At 29.7% G+C, this 21,566-nt stretch overlaps 2 protein-coding genes across 2 annotated transcripts; one reads left to right on the top strand and one right to left on the bottom strand.

Annotated features, from left to right (window-relative positions):
* The first annotated feature begins 273 nt into the window (after positions 1-273).
* Positions 274-7,231, top strand: LOC113397480 (cytochrome P450 4g15). Its single transcript, XM_026635867.2, has 9 exons — positions 274-409; positions 2,288-2,513; positions 2,876-3,079; positions 3,517-3,696; positions 5,373-5,569; positions 5,679-5,963; positions 6,059-6,296; positions 6,373-6,558; positions 6,650-7,231. The coding sequence occupies exons 2-9, from the start codon at positions 2,303-2,305 to the stop codon at positions 6,826-6,828; spliced, it is 1,680 nt and encodes a 559-aa protein (XP_026491652.1). The 5' UTR covers positions 274-409; positions 2,288-2,302; the 3' UTR covers positions 6,829-7,231.
* Positions 7,232-7,273: 42 nt separating this feature from the next.
* On the bottom strand, positions 7,274-13,639 carry LOC113397581 (uncharacterized). Its single transcript, XM_026635998.2, has 10 exons — positions 13,445-13,639; positions 13,127-13,338; positions 12,271-12,462; positions 11,818-11,885; positions 11,259-11,433; positions 11,003-11,180; positions 9,066-9,261; positions 8,702-8,831; positions 7,822-8,002; positions 7,274-7,385 (listed from the first exon to the last, which is right to left on the bottom strand). Exons 1-10 carry the CDS (start codon positions 13,576-13,578, stop codon positions 7,274-7,276), a joined length of 1,578 nt encoding a protein of 525 aa, XP_026491783.2. The 5' UTR covers positions 13,579-13,639.
* Positions 13,640-21,566: the final 7,927 nt, after the last annotated feature.

Raw genomic sequence — 21,566 nt, 5'->3', positions numbered from 1 at the left:
TCTTAGGTGGCAATAACGTTACATATCTCTTAGACAGCAGATTTATCAGCCTAAACATCATTGAGTACATTGAGTAAAATGTTTCAGATCGATGTCATTCATTTCCTTAATTTTTACTTTTTTATAGTATGATCATTAAAACATCGATATTATGTTTAGATATAAGTTTAACTTCAATACACTATAAATTCGAGTTACTTTTTAAGCTGATCCAAGCATAAACTTACAAACATTTGCATTCAAATAAATCAGATATTATGCCACAATGTCGTATTCGTGACGTCAAGCGCGTGTATATAGGTGGTTGCGCCGGACTTTTGTAAATAGTCGGAACGCGTGATACGCGCCCCTCAGAACTCAAAATAAATTGCATAGTAGTGAGGCCTTTGTGAGCCGGACATAAGTAAAGGTAGGGATTATAAAAAGTTTTATAAGTGTGATGTGTAAAATTGAAATTTTAATAGTCCTCTTTAATGGATTTTGTTTCTATGTATAAAGTTGGTGGTTATTTTAATGTTTGAATTGTATGATGACCAATATCGATCAATAAGGTAAAGAGTGTCACTGAATCTTATTTTATGATTTTATTAATTTGTTCCGATAAAAAAGGTAGGCCATATACATTTTCATACTAACAAAATTATGAATTCAAAGAAAATGCCCGCGTGTTATGCCTTTACTATATATTGTAATTTTAAAGTTTTATATATATTTTTTATGATTTTTTCTTGTTATAATATCATACATGCATTTCAATAAAATACTTGTATCTTAAAATAAACATTGGTTTAAAGAAAAACTTATTAAGTAATCAAACGATTACTTATAATTAACATATTTACACAATTATTAATAATTTCGTAAAATTTATACTTGAAAAAAAAAAACATACAATTTTTTTTTCATATATTAAAAGATACGGTCGTTATAGTTAATTATAAAACTAGTTAAAATGAAAAAAAAGCTAACTCATAAAGTACCTATACAATGATTTTGCTAGCTCATTGAGTTAGCTTAAATAAAAAATAAAACTCAAATTTAAACAAAATTACTACACAAAAAATGCCAAAATTATTAAATATAATTAAAAATAAGAGTGAATTAATTTAATTAATTCTTTGTGTCATAATTAATTTAAAGAAAATGAATATCTTTTACCGTACTAACTTCATATAGCAACTTTTATAACAGGTTTCATATTTTTAAGCGAGGATTCAATATTAAAATTTTCCATGAGGCATAAATATAATAGGTATGCTTGTTATTTATTGAAATATTCTGTAGGATGTTGCAGCCTCGAGCAATATATTTAGAGAAATTGTTTATGAATATATTTTAAAATGTAACAAACCTTTTTTTTTATATACCTTTGGCACGTTAGCTTGCAGTAAGTTATAGAATCTTATCACGTTGTATTTCTGAGTTTTCTTATATCATTTGATGCATATTTTATCGAGAAATAGTTGTGATTTTGTAATTGCTGTCATACATATTAATTTAGATTCGATTAAATATTTATGAATATGTATTTATTATGTACCTCGTGTACTTTAAGATGCAAAGACTTTTTAATATGTTAAAGTAATATATTTTAAGTTACGTTAAGTTGCGTCGCCTTATTTAAGGCATTTTTATAACCAAGGTATTTTTTTAAATAGTTCAAAAATAAAGACAAAAGTACGAGATTTCTTTGACAAATATTTTTTCTAAATATTAATTAATTAGAGGAGGAGAGAGAATATTATATTAGAGGATAAGGTTATTTATTTATTAAAAGATATAAAAATAACTTTGAATAAAATTATGTTGAAAATATATTGAATGCCTGAATTGTTATTAATTCATGCCGTCATCTTTAATCGAAAATAAAGATACAGGAAAAACGTAATTAAATTTTAGAAAATTTACATAAATGTTGACGTAAATAAATGTGTGATAAGTAACATTATGATTAATTAATAAATAAATCAATCAATATATTTTTGATGTTGAGGTCATAAATCTTTAAGATATTTATTATTTAAATTCATTTGGTATTTGATAGATCATTAATTCCTTTAATCTCTCGGAAATTAAAATTGTTGAGTATTATACATATGAATAAAATGTTTTAATGTATTTATATGTAAATTTTAAGATGATTCGTTATAGCAAGTATTAATTATACCTACTTAATATTCACTAAATTTGTTTGTAATGTTACTTAACAATAAGCACAATCGTTTTAACCTTCTTAGTATAGTATTTTATAATCTAAACACTTACAATATTCCATACATTTTAACAGAAAAACAATATCAAAATGAGTTACGCGGCCACTGAGACCGTCGCCAGTAGCAGCACGTGGGCAGCCACCAATTTGTTCTATGTGCTGTTAGTACCTGCAATCCTTTTATGGTATGCATACTGGCGCATGTCAAGAAGACATTTGTATGAACTCGCTGAAAAGATCGCCGGACCCAAGGGCTATCCTCTCATTGGAAATGCTCTGGAATTTACTGGAGGATCAGACGGTATGTGTTAAAATAGAAAACATACATCGTTTTAAAGCGAATTCATTTATTAAAGAAAACATATAGTAACTCGTAAGTTTTTCTCAAACTATGAACCTTTTTTTTTCTAATATTACATTATAATAAATGTAATACGATTTTTCATTATTTATTAACAAAATTATTTCACTTAAACACTACGAATGTATCTTGTAATTATTTTTAAAAGAAAATATATATTACAAAATCTTTTTTTAATATTTTTTCGATTAAATAATAAGCATTATAATTTAATAATATAATCTGGCAAGACATTTACAATATACAAATATTATATTAAAGAAGGAAAAACAAAGAAAGTTAATACTTAAAAAAATGTACAGATATTTTCAAACGTGTCGTGGCGAGAGGAGATGAGTTCAATGCAGAAAATGCTGTCAAGATCTGGATTGGACCTAGGCTTATAGTGTTCCTGTTCGACCCTCGTGATGTTGAAGTCATCCTAAGCAGCCACGTGCACATTGACAAAGCCGAAGATTACAGATTCTTCAAACCTTGGCTAGGAAACGGTCTGCTCATCAGTACTGGTAAGCATTACCATCAATTTATTAAAAGCAGACGGTGTTTACATATTGTATAAATATTGTTAAAAGTATATATCCAAAAGTAGTTAATTGACCGACAGACTCATAAAATAGTTTTGCTTTATTCTAATAGCAGTATCTAAATAATAAAATGTAGAGTAAGGTCTCTGTATTTGTAACTTGAATACTGTTTTATAAATCATCAGCTATTTTTATACAGAAATTACTCAGCGAAATAATATTTTTGCATAATTTCAAGAACTAAATATTGCGCAACAAATACAATACGTTAGCGAAATACAACTTTAAATATATAACTAGTAAAGATAGCCTACATTCTCAAACATTACGACGTCTCAATTGAATACTAATATAGCAGATTCATTGAATACGATTTTAAGCCTTATTACATTTGCTTGACTCTTGTGTTTTTATTTTAGGTCAGAAATGGCGTTCCCACCGAAAATTGATCGCTCCGACTTTCCACTTAAATGTACTTAAAAGCTTCATCGATCTATTCAACGCCAACTCCAGAGCCGTCGTCAACAAACTGAAGAAAGAATCTGGATCCTTCGATTGCCACGATTACATGAGCGAATGTACTGTCGAAATCCTTCTTGGTGAGTATTATGTAAAAAATCTCAATAAAAAATATATTACCTACGTATAAATAATTAATAGGAGTAGTAATAAAATGCAAATCGTTGCTAAAAGTCTAGTTTCAATGTCAATTTTAAATAACATTGTAGACCTTGGCCGACTTTACAAAATATAATAAAAATTATGTATGAATATTTAGGCAAAATAAGTCCTTCTGCTCTATTCTAATTTCAAAAGTTATAATTTATGGAAAAATATATTTAAAAAATATCTTTCCGTCTGTGTATATTGCATGACTAATTGAACGGAAGCAAGGAAGTTGTTGCCATCTAGTATACTACCTTCAACTTACGCTTCGACTGACGTTACTAATAAGGTGTAATCATAATACTGCAGAAAATACTTCACGCCTATTAAAAGACAAGGTTAAATTGTATGCATTTATTAAATCTTGAGGGTTAAAGTTTATTAATTACAAACGTACATTCATGATTTCTTTCTCATGGGTATTTTATAAAAAATATAGAAACCGATCGATCGCTTGATACATATTTAGGAAAGTATTTCTAAGCTTTTCAATCTTTCCTTTAAATATAAATACTAAGGTATTTTCAATAACAATAACTTCAACGACGTATCAATTAGTTTAGAAAATTTAGTTAATATATTAACATTAAAATAAAAATAAAATCTTATTCTTTTAATAAAGTGCAACTTTTAAGGTTTTCATTCACTGCTTATAATTAAGATCATCTCTTTAATGTACGCGTAAATTCTTATCATATAACAACTCTACTTTATAATAACATTTCACGTTAAATCTCACGTGTCGAAAACTCTCGTTTGGGTGGACGTTATCTTTGATGTTGATAACATAATGTATCAATAAAAAATCAAGAAAATTCGATTTCATAGAAATTTATTTCGAATATAAAACTATTCTACATCAATTTTGACACAATCCACGTCATATTGATCTCTATCTCAAGGATCGGCTACGAAATATGTTTGATATAAAAAACAATTTATACGCCAAGTCACGTATACGAGTATCAACACTGACCGCCATGCTCCGACGAACTGTTCTTGAGAATTTACCCCACTCCATCACATCAATGTTTTGCAAAACGAGGCAAAATTACTAGTCTATAAATTAATTATCCTTATTCACAGGAATAAAATATTGTTCGAAAATCCTTCCGTTTCTTCGAGCTATTATAATTGCTGAAACCAGTTTATTAAATTATTTTTACACATACATTATTGTATTTTACACATATCTTTCACTAGGAAATCATTTCAGATATAATCTTCTTATCAAAGACAAATCATTATCGTTTAGAGAAACATAGAAACATGCTATAATACTCGAAATATAATCTGTGTATTTCAAAATCTACTTAACTGCGCAATGAATCGTATAAGTATATCAAGTAGTGTAACTCACCATGATGACATAAGGAAAAGTTAGTACACATTAAGTGTCAAGTTTAGCGACCCCCCACAGCCACACGTAATGCTAATGGGCCATAATCACCATCTGTAGGCAGAGTATAATTGTCCATTACTATAATGATTACGAAAAATTAAATTCAATCAAGGTTAACGGTATTAGTTTTTAAATAGAAATATCTAACTGTTACTTAGTGCTTACTCTGTTGTTTTGTAATAATAAGACTTAATATTTTGTCGGCAGAAACTGCTATGGGTGTCAACAAAAGTACCCAAGACCAGAGCGGATTTGAATATGCTATGGCAGTCATGAAAATGTGTGATATCTTGCACTTAAGACATACTAAAATTTGGCTAAGACCCGACCTCTTATTTAATTTCACTCAGTACGCTAAGTTGCAGCATAAACTTCTTGATGTCATTCATGGTTTGACCAAAAAGGTATGCTTTTTTGATTTCCACTTTTTTACGTATGTATAAATAAAATATTAAGCAATTACATAAATTATTAAGGTTAAAAAATGATTTCATGTTTGTATCAACGTTTTAGGTCATTAAAAGGAAGAAGGAGGAGTTCCAGTCTGGCAAAAAACCAACCATCGTAGAAAGCCCAGAAGTTTCGGAGACTAAAGATGGTCTACCTTCAAAAGTAACCTCTGTTGAAGGGCTTTCTTTCGGTCAATCTTCAGGACTTAAAGATGATTTAGACGTTGATGATGATGTTGGTCAGAAGAAACGTCTTGCTTTCCTTGACCTTCTTCTGGAAAGTGCTCAAGGTGGGGTTGTAATTACTGATGAAGAAATCAAGGAACAAGTAGACACTATCATGTTTGAGGTACATTGGCTATGTTATATGTATTTATTTTCATTTATATTCGTTTTTTTATCTTTTTTATTTGCTATAATTTTTAACATTATGAAATATTTTAGGGTCACGACACCACAGCTGCTGGAAGCAGTTTCTTCTTGTCTTTAATGGGAATTCATCAAGATATCCAAGACAAAGTTGTTGAAGAATTAGACCAAATTTTCGGTGACTCTGACCGCCCAGCCACTTTCCAAGATACTTTAGAGATGAAGTATTTGGAGAGGTGTCTAATGGAAACTCTTCGACTTTTCCCTCCAGTACCAATTATTGCCCGTCATCTAAAACAGGACATCACAATGCGTAAGTTTATCTTTTGGTAAAAACATAGAGGGAAATTAATACAATTAGGAATAACACTTATTATTTTTATCGATAGCATCTAATGGCAAGAAAATACCAGCGGGAGCCACGGTTGTTATTGCAACCTACAAACTACATCGTCGTGAAGATGTCTATCCTAATCCCGCCAAGTTTGACCCTGACAACTTCCTGCCAGAGCGCTCTGCTAATCGCCATTATTACGCTTTCGTGCCTTTCTCTGCTGGACCCAGAAGCTGCGTCGGTAAGATAATAAATTTAATATTCGTATATTACATATTTATGCAGTCTTCGTATTTGTTTGTATTGTTATTTTACTGTATCTCGTATTATAGGTCGTAAATACGCAATGTTGAAGTTGAAGATCATTCTTTCAACTATCCTGAGAAACTTCCGTGTCCACTCCGACCTTAAGGAATCTGAATTTAAACTTCAAGCTGATATTATTTTGAAGCGCGCCGAAGGATTTAAAGTACGCTTGGAGCCCCGCAAGAGGACAGCAAAGGCATTCTAAACAACTCTACCAATATAGTACAAAAACCTGAATATTTATTGTAACTGTGTGCACATTTTTACAATATCTAGAGTTAACATTATGTGATACCAGTACTGACTAAATTATACTTAATTTAATTACTAAGAATGATAATTTATCAAAGGTGGCAGAATTTATTCATGGGATCGAAGGAGGTACGACAAATGTAGTTTTATTTTGGTTTGCTTTAGCAATGATGTGTTGTTTTCTGGGCAAGCAAGAATCCATCTTAGGCTGGATCAATACTTAGATATTATTGAGTGTGATTGTAGTCAAACGTAAGCCTATTGTCTACAAAAAAAAGGAATTATATGTTGTAAATAGTCAATTACATGTATATTACGAGGATACAGATAAAGCAATAAACGATAAATAATAAAAATATGCATTTTTATTATACAAATTAAATATATAACAAGAAAAATTAAGAAATACTACTTCGAAGCTTTCTTATATCTTCAACAGTATCTATTCTACCCAATAATGCTTCAGCATCTGAATTAGCCATCATCAAATTTTTGTTAGCAAGATGAAATCTAAAACAGATTTTAGAAAAATATTAGTCAATCGTTTTATAAATTAGCTTACAAAATATAAAAAATGCAATAAATATTAGTTTTACAAAATTCTGCCTTAATTTAAAGACAATCTGAAACATCTTGACGAAATAATAAAACATTTGCCATCTGCGAAGCCAAAAATCTACTATTAAAAAGGATTTGCAAATTGTTTCACCACGATGCTTCACTCGATGGAACTTTTAGCTTATAGTCACATGCCTGGCATGTATCAGAATTCTTTTTAAATTTGAAAAATTCGTCATTTTTTTAATGATTACTGCAGAGGTACATATTTGCCCGGGTTACCCACGACATTTGTTTAAAATATATAAGCATGTTTTCTATCACTAGAACCCTCTCAGAACTTGTCATAATATATAATTATTGTATCATTCTGAATATTAATACATACTGCAATACATCCAATGGTGTCCGATTATGGACAGGACATATACATGGAACTAATTGGTGATGTTGTTTAGTAACCCACCAACCAGAACGAGCCAATTTCCATTCGATCATTTTCAATTTCGCAACGGAACATTTACCAGACTCTCTTATCAAATTAAAAAATGCTGCCATTAATTCTTGACCTAAAAAATGATGATTTATTTTCTGAACGAAATCTTTACAAATATTATGTTACGTACGTATTTTATTAATAAAGAGATATTTTGATAATATCATACTTTTTTTAAATCTGGTTAGATAATATCTTTTTGGATTTGTAACATAATTATAAAAATGATAAGATGAGTGTGGATAATAAGTATGTCTAAATATTAAACCTGATTTTTCACTTCAGTCTTAGTCTTCAGTAACTTTATATTAAAAATAGTGGTCATTATTAATATAGAGGAATTAATAATTAAAATTATTTGAATTAGTAATTATTTAAATTTATTGTATATCAAATTTAGCATCACCTTTAAACTTATACCTACATAGCTTTAAATAAAATTTAATTTGTTACATAATATATTATATAGGACTTTAGCCCAGGAAATAAAAAGAGCGTTGTGTAATTAAAAATAGTTATATCCAAAGTCCAAATAACAACAACTCGTAATGTTATTTATCATCAGTTATCAATAATGTTGAATTTTTTGTGTACGTTACTCCAAAACTAGGTAATTTATGACACGATTTAAAAAAAAAAATATATTGATGTCAGTTAAATTTTAAGAAACAATTTGAAGTCGGTTATTATTTTGTTAATATTTTATATTATTAAAGTTAAACAACAACAACAACCTATTGAGATTACAACCATTAATTAATTAATTATATACCAGCTGATATAGCCATCATCAATCTAGATTGTTCCGCTTCTTCTTCATAGATTTCTATGGTATCGGTTTTGTATATAACATCCAGCTCGCTAGATGTCTCTTTATCCTTTTTTACTATATTTTGTTTGGGCTGTTAAAAAATTACATAAAAAAGTTAAATTAGTCTCCAATATTTATAATTGTTCAAACAGCTCATAAAAACTGTGTAAATACTGAACGGACTCTTCTCCATAATATGGGTTGCCAAAATTGAAATGGTGTATTTAATTATAAATAAGTAAATTATAATAAAATAAAATTTACAGAAACTCAGAACGCTACACATAGACTATATATTTATTTGTAATCATAAAAAATCAAATACATTTTGCCAATTCAATCCCATAAAGCATTGAAACGCTTCAGTGAGATGTTGTGTGCCAAGTTCAGGTCTCTCTCGTCTCAAATGCAACTCTCCTAGAAGATGTAAGGCTCGACCAAGCTGTCTCCGAAGGCCGTGTTCCATTGCTAAAGCGCCCATTTCTGTAAGTAACTTAGCCGCCGTTTCGTGCTCGCCTAGTCTATTGAACGATACAACATTAGTAAATTAATTAAAACATTAATGTATGTTAAATATGCACATGACCCATGACAAATATCGAATATGTTATTTTGTTCCTCGTCAATTTAATAATATGCAGAATTATAATTAACAAATTTGCTTATAATGGAATAAAAAAATACCATTAATTAGCCTGTAGGACACTGTTATATGTTTTGTTGGCTTTATTTAGTGTATTAATTTACTTTCAGTTAACTACATATTAAACTATCTATTCAATTTAACTTGGTTCTAATAGATTTTGGGGACAATGATGAAGTTTTTCACATAATACATTATGAAGAGTAAATTAAATGATCAACAAAATATATATAGTAAGTAGTACTGAAAGTAACATTATTTAAAAGACCCCGCTACTAGCAAAGATGTCGTCTCTCCCAGAGGAAAGGGGGCTGAAGCCTAATTCACCAAGCTGCTCCAATATGGGAGTGTCCATACACCTGTAGTACCACCTTCAGTTCTAATATTAACTCTAAATCATGTCTTTTTAGAGTTATCCAAATAAGTATGAAAATATGTCTAAATAATTTTAAAAAACATTTTATTCGTGTTTTCGAAGCGTGTTTTCCATGCGTATTTCTTATTCAATAATTACGCAACTGCTTTTAGTATTTATTTATGATAATAATCTAATTATGTACATACTATTTATTTTATTTTATTTACAACATCCACAGGCTTACAGTGGCCCGTGCCTTTTCTTACATTATACTTTTATACATTTTGGCGTTTTTATATTTTATATTTTTACTGAACATCAGCAGATCTTCGCTGGACTTCGAGCTTGTCGTCTTCTTGGAAGACGTGACCCACACTGCCTTTTTTTTTACATATACATACTATTATTGCAAAAAATAGGCCCAAATAATGCGTATTACCTCTGACATTTCATAGTTAGTAAAGTAATATCTTTAAAGGTATTTTTTTATACATTGCTTTAAGCAAAATGGCTAAGCCTTCGATGGAGTTACCATGAGTTCGAAATATTATTATCGAACAGTTTTAAAAATACGATTTCATGAAACTTAAAATATTATAATTATTTAAAATTAAACATATCGAATAGTCGATAGTTATAGTTTAGTATAGTTTAGTTATAGTTCGAACAAGTCACTTTTAATGAGTCTGACATATGATTGATTTTATTAATTATTTCGGATAAAAGACTATATTGTTATGTGGTGCCTAACAACTACATTTTTATTTATTACCAGACAGTATCACAATATATTTTTTAGGAGCAAATTAATGGCAACATTTTGTATTGAATCCTGTGGCGACGAGTGTGCCACATATATTATGAACATATATTACGAATTATTGAATGGTATTGGATCCTTCTCTATTACCGTACTCATGGTCTTGAAAAGATTCCTTCTCTGCCTGTGTGTATATATCTACAGGATCTAAGGTTAGATTTCAGGCATCACAATACCGTTATACGGATTTAGAAGCTGGGACTTTATTACTTTGCTGGGTGAGTATACTCGTATACCTCCGTTAACTTTACTAAGACAGTACGCTACGTGAAATGGTTGACAAGAAATTGTACGGATACAATTGTTAACTTAAAGAGATTGTTTGATTGGTCATTTTTAAAAAAATTGATATCAAATTTATTTTTAAAAAATATATATTGGTTTATATATAAATATTGGTCAATATATAAATATATTGGTTAAACAACACATCACAGATACCTTTGCATGACAGCGGCTAAGTGCATCTTCGTTTCGCATAAACCTTTGACATCACCACTTTGTTCATAAATTTGAAGCGCTCTTAGAAAAGTTTTGTGTGCATTGTTCAAGTTATTCATCATTAATTGACTTACGCCAATTTCTATTATAGCCTCAGCTATTTTTGGCGTATCTTTTGCTTAAGAAATAAAAATATTTTTAAATGTAAATTTAATTCTAGTTACATGTTGCTTTATATTGTTGAGTTTAACCTTACCATCCCTTGCTCTACGTTCAGCGAGTCGCGATAGCCTCTCTGATTTAGCGGGATCGACATCTCGAGATAGTCGCGCTTTGCTAAGTAGTACTCGATGTAGTTGAATTGCAGTTGCGGAGAACACTGTTTCGGATGATACATCACCGCCTTCATCAGATTCGATTAGAAGCCAATCCTGTTTGTTATAATTGTGATCAAATAAAGATTTTATTTATCAAACAAGTACATAAGTAACTTTTACTAACTAGTTACAAAATTAACCAAATTGGAATTAAGAGGCTTTAGTATTTCCTTACAACTATGGTACCAAAGGTTAATGCATTGTAATTACACTTTTTCACTTCGACACCTGGTCCATGAAATTTTATTCTTCGCTGTAAAATATTTTTTTGTTGATCGAATAACTATTAAATGGATATCATTTCTGAAGGACCAACTACGCATCACTTATATTACTCTGTCTTATTCATTTTATAAGAAAATTGTTTACCTATACAGTAAAGTTTATTAGTGGGCATATTTCTCATTATCTAACCTTGCTTCGTTTTTTATGACATACCTTTCCGATAGCACAATCTCTAACTTCGGTGAGGATGACAAAAGGCTCTTCGGGATCTGCACCTGGAACTATTTGATTGATTTATTTATATCATTTGTAAGTACACATAATAAACGGAAAAAAATATATTATTCTCAATATTCGATATATATTCGTCACATCAATATATTATATCAAAAGTACTGCGTAGTTCAATCGTTTACTACGTCATAAACTATGATTAACTACTTTTTTTTTTTTAAAGCATAGTTGTTTTATAACACTAATAACGCACAATCAACTCCGCGATGAACATACCTAATTGTAAAACTTGTTTCTATGAACAAAAAATATATCGTGTACATATTTTGTACGTTTTAATATAATAGATATTACAATATCTCATCGTGTTTTTTTTTAATTAATATATTAGATAAAATGGAATCAATTAGACATTGTTTTTTTTTAACTCACATTTATCAAGCAAGAAACAAGCGTAGTGATATTTACAACAGCCTTTCTGTCGCCCTCCATCTATTAAATACTGACTTGAAACAGCTATGGACGCTAAAAAGAACTTTTCGGCAAGCCACAAAATTCCTTTTCCTTTTTCAGAGTAATATAATGCGAGGCTTAATAGTTCTAAGCACTCTTTCTTCGTATTTTCTAAGTGGAAAATATTGAAACATAATAACACTATCGCAATAATTCTACTGTAAACTATATACTTGTCGGGCTTTATGCTAGCACATCTAGTTAGGCCCATTCATCACATATTTTACTGCCAACCAGCAATGCTTAGTAATATTGCATTCCAGGTTGAAGGACGAGTGAGCCAGTAAATAGGACCGCAAAGGATAACATCTTAGTTCCCAAGATTTTCCCACGTCTAAGAGCATTTTGTACAGATGCTTAAAATTTCTTACACAGCCGATGTCTATGAGTGGTGGTGACCACTCACAAAAAAATGGCATATTTTCCTGCCTACCGAAAATAAATTAAATAAAACCTTTACAATTTTAAGCCAGTTTTACCTAATTGGCACTACTAGGCATGTTACAGTATTTAAAATATAAATAAAATTATCTTCATTAAATCTATCGCATTAAAATTTTTAATAGGCCTAGTATATTATTAACTTGTTATACTTTGACTCCCCCCTCGGGCCTATGATTGTAGCTAATCAGGGCTTTCATATATATTGTGATCCATTTAAAGTTAATCTATTTTCTATGTATTTGTTTTAAATATTGTATGAAATATTATAAATATATTTTTTAATTTAAAATTTAAAAGTGATAATCTTAAACGAATACTATTTTCGTAAAACCTTTGTCACGATATTTTTCAGCTTTAATTAAGCAACTACTGATATGTTCAAGGTAGTCTTCCTTCTTCCTAAGATCCACAACTATACCGATGTCATCCTCTGCCAAAAGCTGTATGTTGTCATAAATAAGATCTTGTAAGTAATCCGACGATTCAGAATATCCGCTTTCTCTCAATTCCAATATGAGGCATTCGTGTAGAGGTAATTTGCGTCTGATTGACAAACAAAATATTATACTTTATAGAACATCTATATAATGATTAAAACGGGAAGTAAATATAAAGGATATGTTAATGTAATAGAGACCTTTGGATTTACCTTCGGATTCCTTTGGCATCTAATGCATCTAAACTAAACAAGGCTCTATTTCTTAGATTTTCTAGACTATTCTGTGTCATACAAGCCATTAGTTTTGGTAGACGACGTCTTCCCGGTAAAGTATCAGCTTCCATGATTTTTTTATGATTTCGAGGTAAATATAAAAATAAACTTTTTTATTTAATATGCCTCAAAATACATATTTTTTAATAATAATTACATATTCATTAATAAAAATTAGTGACTAATAACATATTTTTGACTTTTTGTCAACTATTTGTAAATATGTCAAAATTGATATTTTATTTTTTATAATTTAGTATAAAAAAGTATGTAGTCGTCGATTTCAAGTTCGTCCAAAAATTGCGAGTATCTTAATAGGTCGTTATAAATATAAAAAAGCGGTGGAGTAACTCTTAAAAATTTGATTTTATGTTTATTAGTAGTTATCATAAAAACTTTAAATGTTTCAATAATAACATTTTTTTAAGGTTATGTTTGTTATCTGTGTTATAATATTTATAAATGGTATAATATATAACATTTCCACTAGTTTCAATGGATATAAATGTTATATATGATTTTAAGATTTTTATGTTTAATACTGAAGCATCTAAATCCAAGATGATGGAAACCGCAAACGCTGCGCTCCTTTGATCTCTGAAAATAGATAATATTGTATCGAAGATTCATTAATTTCTATCACTTATTTGATCTGTTTTTTATAAATTCTCAATTTTAATGAGTAATTATTTATGTACACTCAATCGAAGTAAACAGATACGTTTTATTAAGCCGGATACTACTTATAATAACATAGTTATGCATATGTAAAAATGCTACGCTAGTCTATTCGTATTAAAAAAGAGCAAGGGCGGAGCTGGTACGAAAAAACTCACTTAGGGCTAGCCAACAGTGCAAAAATCGGTCTATTAATTTATTTTCCATTTTGTAATACATGTAATTAAAGATGTTCCGAATACTAATAAATTATTACTTGTGTTGTTTACCTTTATTTAGCTTATCAATTTATCTTGGTAGTCCCTAAGTCTCATACTGTTAAGTTAATATAAATGTTATGAGTTGTTGGTACACTTGATAAATATTTAAAAAAAATAGCCATATTATAAAACGTTCTGGGTACTTGCGCAATGTGGCCATCGCCTTACACTAGCAAATAACTTCTCGAAATAATTATACCAAAACGTTTTTGCGTGTTTTTATAAGTTTTGATAGGTCCGTAGTAAAAAAAAGTAACTACCTACAACAACATAATCATATACCGTAATAAATATACATCAATTTGCTTATGAATATATTACGTTTACATACAGACTAATACAAACTTAACTCCTTAACGAGGGAAAATCTTAGAAAGTAAAACGTGGCGTAGAAAAGGAGGCATTGCTTTCCCTCTATTTAAAGGCCTCCCTATAATAATAGTGCCTAAAAGCCGATTAAAATTGCTATTAATATTTACGCTTGTGTGCGAAAGGTTACTATATATTATACAATTAGTGAGTTTATGTTTGATAGCACACTTTGGGAATGAAACGATCGCCTCCTGGCTGTTTCTATTCATATACAATGATGTATCTAATTAATTTGACAAAAAAAAAAAAGACCCACTGAGTTTCTTTCGCCGGTTCTTCTCAGGTCAGGGTGTTCCTTTTTCCGAATCGGTGGTAGTGTTTAATTTGACCATCAATAAGTAAGTGTAATGCTTCTATGTTGAATAAAGAAATTTGAGTTTGAGTTTATCAGGCGCCTAAATATTAAATAATATAATATTTACAATATTTCACTTATTTGAATACTTGTGATACAAGATCAATATAATTTTTCTCTATTTTTCATATAGTTAATTTGTTATAATAATTGGTTCACGTAGAAACTTTAAATATTGGATATAAGATGAATCTTGTACGTAATTTGTTTTTGCATGTATTTATCTGAATTTACGGAACAAACAAATACAACATCCGCAAATAGCTAAATACAAACATATTATTTCAAGTTCAAAAACAACTATGACTAAATATTATATTTAAAAAAAAAAATTTAAAAGTTTGGCATACATCTTTGGCGAATTGCCTGTCTTTAAAATATGGCAGTGACTGACAGATGTCGTAATTTAAATCTTTGGTAACTAATGTGAACAAAGGATATGTGTGAATGATTCTTAGAATTATTTGTTTTATTTTGTTTTGAACTAGTTATTCGTGCCAATAGTTCTAACTCAAATTGTGTTCTGAAAAACAAGCGATCTGCTAATTTAATTAACTATTTAAAATCGTTTGAATATAATTATGACATTAATAAGAACGTTCTTTCATTTATTGTTTAATATAAATAAATTTACTTCAAAAAAACTTATCTACTTAAAAATAATAAAATAAGATAAAATTTGGTATAAAAAACACATAATCAAATTAAAGTGGGACTAATAAGAAGTATTATTCTTAACAAGAAAATCATGTTTATAAATGTGGTAGTAAGTAATTCAACCAAAAAATCGAATAAAAAATCTAGGTATTCGTTTTTTGCGGTTATCGATAGCATGTAAATTCTTAGTCGGTTAAGATGAATCTCTCATGAACTAAAATATTATTTAAATTAAATAACGCTAACGTAGTTTACCTTCAAACAACTAAATCATGCCTTCTAAGGTCAATGTCTCAATGTTTAATTGCAAAAATGGTTTAAAATTTAGATACGTCTATTTAACTTCAAAACAAGTAATATTTCACACAATCTCAGTAGTTATGCATATTAATACGATGTAAAGTTCTTAATCTACTTGGTAGTTGGGTTTTGTGCAAGCCCATCTGGGTAGGTGATGATCATCTTCATCAGACATTCTAGTACCAAACAGCAAGTTACAGTAACGTCCTGATTTAGGGGTAAGTTAGCATAACTTTAGGCACACGGGACATGACATTATAGTTTCAAAGGTTGGAAAAATAATAGGATTGTGAAAAATTGAGCTATCATGAGATTCTTACTCACTGGCCTCAATACGGATCGCAAAAACTGTGGTATTGTTTTTACCTATGCATCCGCTACCCCTCCCCGGGGGAGATCTTTTATGGCGGCAATCATGCGCCCACACTCTTCATTAGTGAATGCGGCAACGCGATGCCATCCTTTTCAGGTGCGCAGAAAACAGAACAAACGAGTTCACGGCCCAAGGAGTCACGACTTATCTTTTCGGATTCTTCCCGAAAAATCTCAGACATATCTGATTGATGGACGTACCTAACCAGTCCATGATATTATCGCACATATTAATCACCACTATCGGAACCTTATAAAATACTTACATAAAAGTTAAGTATTTAATTGTGGAAGTATATTTCTCGCGATTACACATTGAGCGCAAAAAGCAGTACCCACATATCTGTGTTTGTTAATAGAAGGAATCATCTTTTTATGTCATATTCTCAATGCCATTATAACATAAAAATAGACTTTCATGATCAAGATTTTGATAATGTCTTTCTGACAGATTACGGCCACAGCAGACATTTTGCATGCATATACATAAAAAACGAGACAAGTTTTTATCGCCCTAACCTACTGGCCCAATGCAGTCAACGAATCACTTCAATTTATTTTAATACGGACAATAAGAACATACCATATTTGATTATTCATGAATATAATAATCTTATCAGTTAACATAAATGCGATAAACTATAAAAACATAACCCATAGACTCTGGTACTGCATAAATAGTCCTTAAAATAGCAAAGGGAACTGAAATCATATAATACTGGTATGTGTGGTGTAGTCACTAACCTTTCAAACCGGCACACACCAATACAGAGTAGTCATGCTTGGTTATGGAACAATTTATGAATTGGTGGTACTCAGAGAGGCCTACACAAAGCCGTATATAATTTTTTTGCCACTATTACCATTTTATATCTTCATAATTTTATGTAGGTAATTAATCTTTTTTTTTAATGAAATATACCAAGAGTTCATTAAAATTCAAATAGCTTATTGATATATATATTATTTAAGACGTAGAAATGAATCGTCATTTTCTTTACAAATATAAAATTAAATTAATTACTGAACCTTCGGCTCGTCTTCAGACAATTGTTTGCGGTAGAACGGCCTAAAATATAAAAGATCATTGACAGGCGACAAAAGGAAAACAAATTATCATTATACTTTTCTTGTCCTTTCATAAGTTGGAAGAATACACCAAGGTCATTTATTATTATTACTAGCCATATTATTACATGTATGCTTGATGTAGTGGTTTTAGTTGGTTCTTTGTACAAGCCCTTCTGGGTAGGTACCACCCACTCATTAGCTATTCTGCCGCCAAGAAGCAATACTTGTTGCGTTCCGGTTTGATGGGTGAGTGAGCCAGTGTAACTACAGGCACAAGGGACATCTTAGTTCCCAAGGTTGATGGCGCATTGGCGAAGTCGGGGATGGCTATTATTTCTAACAGCACCAATGTCTATGTGCGGTGGTAACCACTTAAAATTAGGTGGTCGATTTACCTACCTATTACATTAAAAAACAGTATTATATAGTATAATGTCAACCTTTAAGATAAAGTTATATTTTCCTCATAAAGCTCGATCACATTAATTATATAACCTATAAGAATACATTTACTCGCAAATTATCTTACAGATTTATGCAAATTAATATTTTTCTATGTATTCTGTTATTAGATATCTGTAGTTGCTCAGAGCCAGTCTTTATACTTAATACATTTAATTTTATAAAAGGCTGCGAACAAACAACATTATCTAACAACATTTAATCTCGGTAAACAACCAACTTTATTACATGAAAACCTATATCAAGGCGCCGGATCGTCGGCCCTAAGCTTTTAATTCAAATATTACTGCATAAACTTCAATCATTATCGTAACATGATTTACAAAAAAAAAAACTACTCAAACATTATCTTTGTAACCATTTAACATATTGTTATACTAAATAATTTATAACAATTATGAAGATAATAATGTTATTATTAGAAGCTTACAAAACAAAACGTGCCAAGCACTACAAAAATAAGTTATTCTATCGCGAAATATTTAAATTAGTATCTTCATAACACGTATGAGCGCACATATTTTATTAAAGAGTAATGGACAGTGATTAATTACAGGTAAATAAAACTTTGTTCCTAAGCAGGTTTGATTAATTTTCTTGAAGTAAATATTGCATTACTTCTCAGAATATTTAAGTAAAATTAATAATTACGGGCCTCCTCTTCCTTCTTAAGGAGAGTATTCTGTCACGCTTATCGAAAACGGGCTAGTGTATATAAGAGAATTTTTTTACTTGGTAGATACAATGCTTGGGATAATTTTCTTTGCCGCAAATCATAATATGAATTATAAACATAAATTACGCCCATGAAAATTGTTTAATTAACAACAACATCACAACAGTGGTGCTTGTCCGGGCTTGAACCCGCAAACTTCGGCTGATATTTACTTGTTCTAACTTTCTGGATCGACTTGGCTATTATAATATTTACTAGAATACGAAATAATTCACTGTATGAATCAGCTCATTTGTTTGTGAAACAATCATCAAATTATCATTAAAATAAACAGTTTATCTAGAGCTAATAAGATTCTACTTTTCAATTTGTAATTAAGTTTGGCTTCTGTTATAAGTATGCCTTAACACTAGTACTGTTAAGTTAAATTATCCTTACCTCAGATATCGGTAAAATGATGAAGGAATTTGAGTAAAGTAGTGAGAAATGTATTAAAACATAAATTTGTCTCATTATAATTAAAACTTTTTTTTACGCTTACATAGGACAAGATGCCTAGTTTAATGTGTAATACAGAAATCATAGCACAGGTTTTATTAAAATTTTACAGTTTAGCTCCAATGATTTTATTTAGGGCTTGCGGTTTTATGCATATGACCGAAGACTATGGGTTTTTTTCATGAGCCTCAACCAGTCATATAATATAGAGGAACAGTAAACGCATTATAAAACAAATTGTTATGAGTAAAGATCATTTTTAAATATAAGTTTATGTATGTTATCAATTAAAGTAATTTGCTTTAAATATATAAATAATCTACATATGTCACATAAGGCGAATTGAAATGCTTATAAATAATTTGATTCGTATTAAACTAAAATACTACGCGAGCGAAGTCATGGAAATAAGTTAGTATTGATATATTTACACAATTTGTATTTGAAAGTTAGAGTTTTCTATATTGTTTTGGTAACTAAAACATCAGCGTTTCAGTAACGTGTCACTAAATGAGTGCCTCTTCTCATTAAACGGTCATCAATCATGCTTTATCCTATAATTCCTCATCCGCCTCCGATGGCGCTGTAAATTGAGCCAATCAGCCGTAACTGCATATTTTATTTGACGCAAGGAACATTAAATAACATTAAAACTTGCATGAAGAATATTATTATTTTTATTAACTACGGACCCGGCCCGATTTCTCTCGGGTGTAATTTATTAATAAAAAAAATAAGAAGTATTTTATTTATTAGATTTTAAAAGTGATAGTAAATCATACAACAAAATTTGTCATTTTATGATTTAAGATTCAAATTTGGGTAAAATAACCTGCCAAAGTCAAAATTTTATTCTTACGGCCCAGTTATCCGGCCGACCGACGTAGTAAAAGATATTTTTCGTTGCACTTAATTTGGAACCGGTAAAATCTTCTAAAGTAATAATTTTAATATATTATTGTCTTTATTATTAGAATAAGGAATAACTTATGGTTTTTTAATAAATTGTTATTATAAGTGCACCTTAAAAGATAGATACATGCTACTATGGACTTTTTTATATTCTTACAACTTACTTTTAAGGCCTGCTTCTAGTATAATGATATTTCTCCCAAGGCTTAACCAGGGTTAACTATGTCATTGTACGAAATTCATTTAAGAATTAATTTTAGAGAGCGAAAAAGTTACTAGCCGGCTAGAGACCAGTGCTACGGATGTCTAAGAAAACATAATAATAACATAAACAAAATCAAAGTAAATCGCTATCGACAAACTCCAATTCTAACTGAACTAATGGCGCCAAATATAGATGAGTGACTTGAAGTTTACAATGAAATGAAATTAAAACAAAACAAGGCATAGGTTCCGAAATTCTGAAAAAAAAATTTTGAATAAACTCGAAGTTTGCGCGAGACGCGCTAGTATTTATTAATAATACTATCTCGGTACATTCAACCAAAATAACTACTTACAAAAAAATGTGTAAATACAACCTAGAAATATAAATTACTTATATAACGAAGACGTAAAATTTATAACATTTATGTAGATCATTTTATCTGATAATAATTATTCATAAGTCATAACAAATGGCTCTTATGTTATTTGGGTCAAAGTCTATACAGTAATCTTCTATCTGTTTAAGAAACCTGTAATCCGCTTTATAGATATTTTACTTACCATTAATTTAAATATTACTATTCCGGTTAAGTATAAACATAGGAAAAGGAATTACTAATCACCTTGCGTGTCAATTAACTGACATTCTTACTTACTTCTATAGGCCTATTTGAAACATGCAAATGAAAAACAGGAAAACGTTTGCACGAATCTATGAGGGCTTTCGCTTAAATATTTTCATAATAATGTAAAAACTAAAATACTGAACTATATTAGCTCAATATTACTTGATTTTATAATATGTACGAATTGAAACCGATTTGTGTATTTAAGATCATAAAAATATCAAATATAATATGAGCATAATTTTTATCTTTCATTTCCAAACAGGTCATGAAACTTTTTCAAATTAATAATTCATTGTTAATAATGTTTATTTACATAAGAATTATTCTGATTAAATCCTTAAATATATACAAATATGAATTTAAAATAGTTACTGTATCATGACCGTGTGGAATGGTGACAAGAATGTTTAGCAGCATTTCCCCGTTAAATCGCAATCCGATCCTCTGGGCAAAAAACAAATCAATGGAGGCAAAAAGACAAAGTGTTATACTTTTAATGAAACTTTTTGCACTACACTTTTTTCATTGTTTTGCAATCAAAGTCTCACTTTGACGCAATATAGCATCAAGACTATTTCTAAACTAATTTGATAATAAAATATCTATAAAT

Source organism: Vanessa tameamea, chromosome 3 (assembly GCF_037043105.1).
Source record: "Vanessa tameamea isolate UH-Manoa-2023 chromosome 3, ilVanTame1 primary haplotype, whole genome shotgun sequence".
NCBI lineage: Eukaryota > Metazoa > Arthropoda > Insecta > Lepidoptera > Nymphalidae > Vanessa > Vanessa tameamea.
This window is presented reverse-complemented; position numbering and strand designations above follow the sequence as displayed.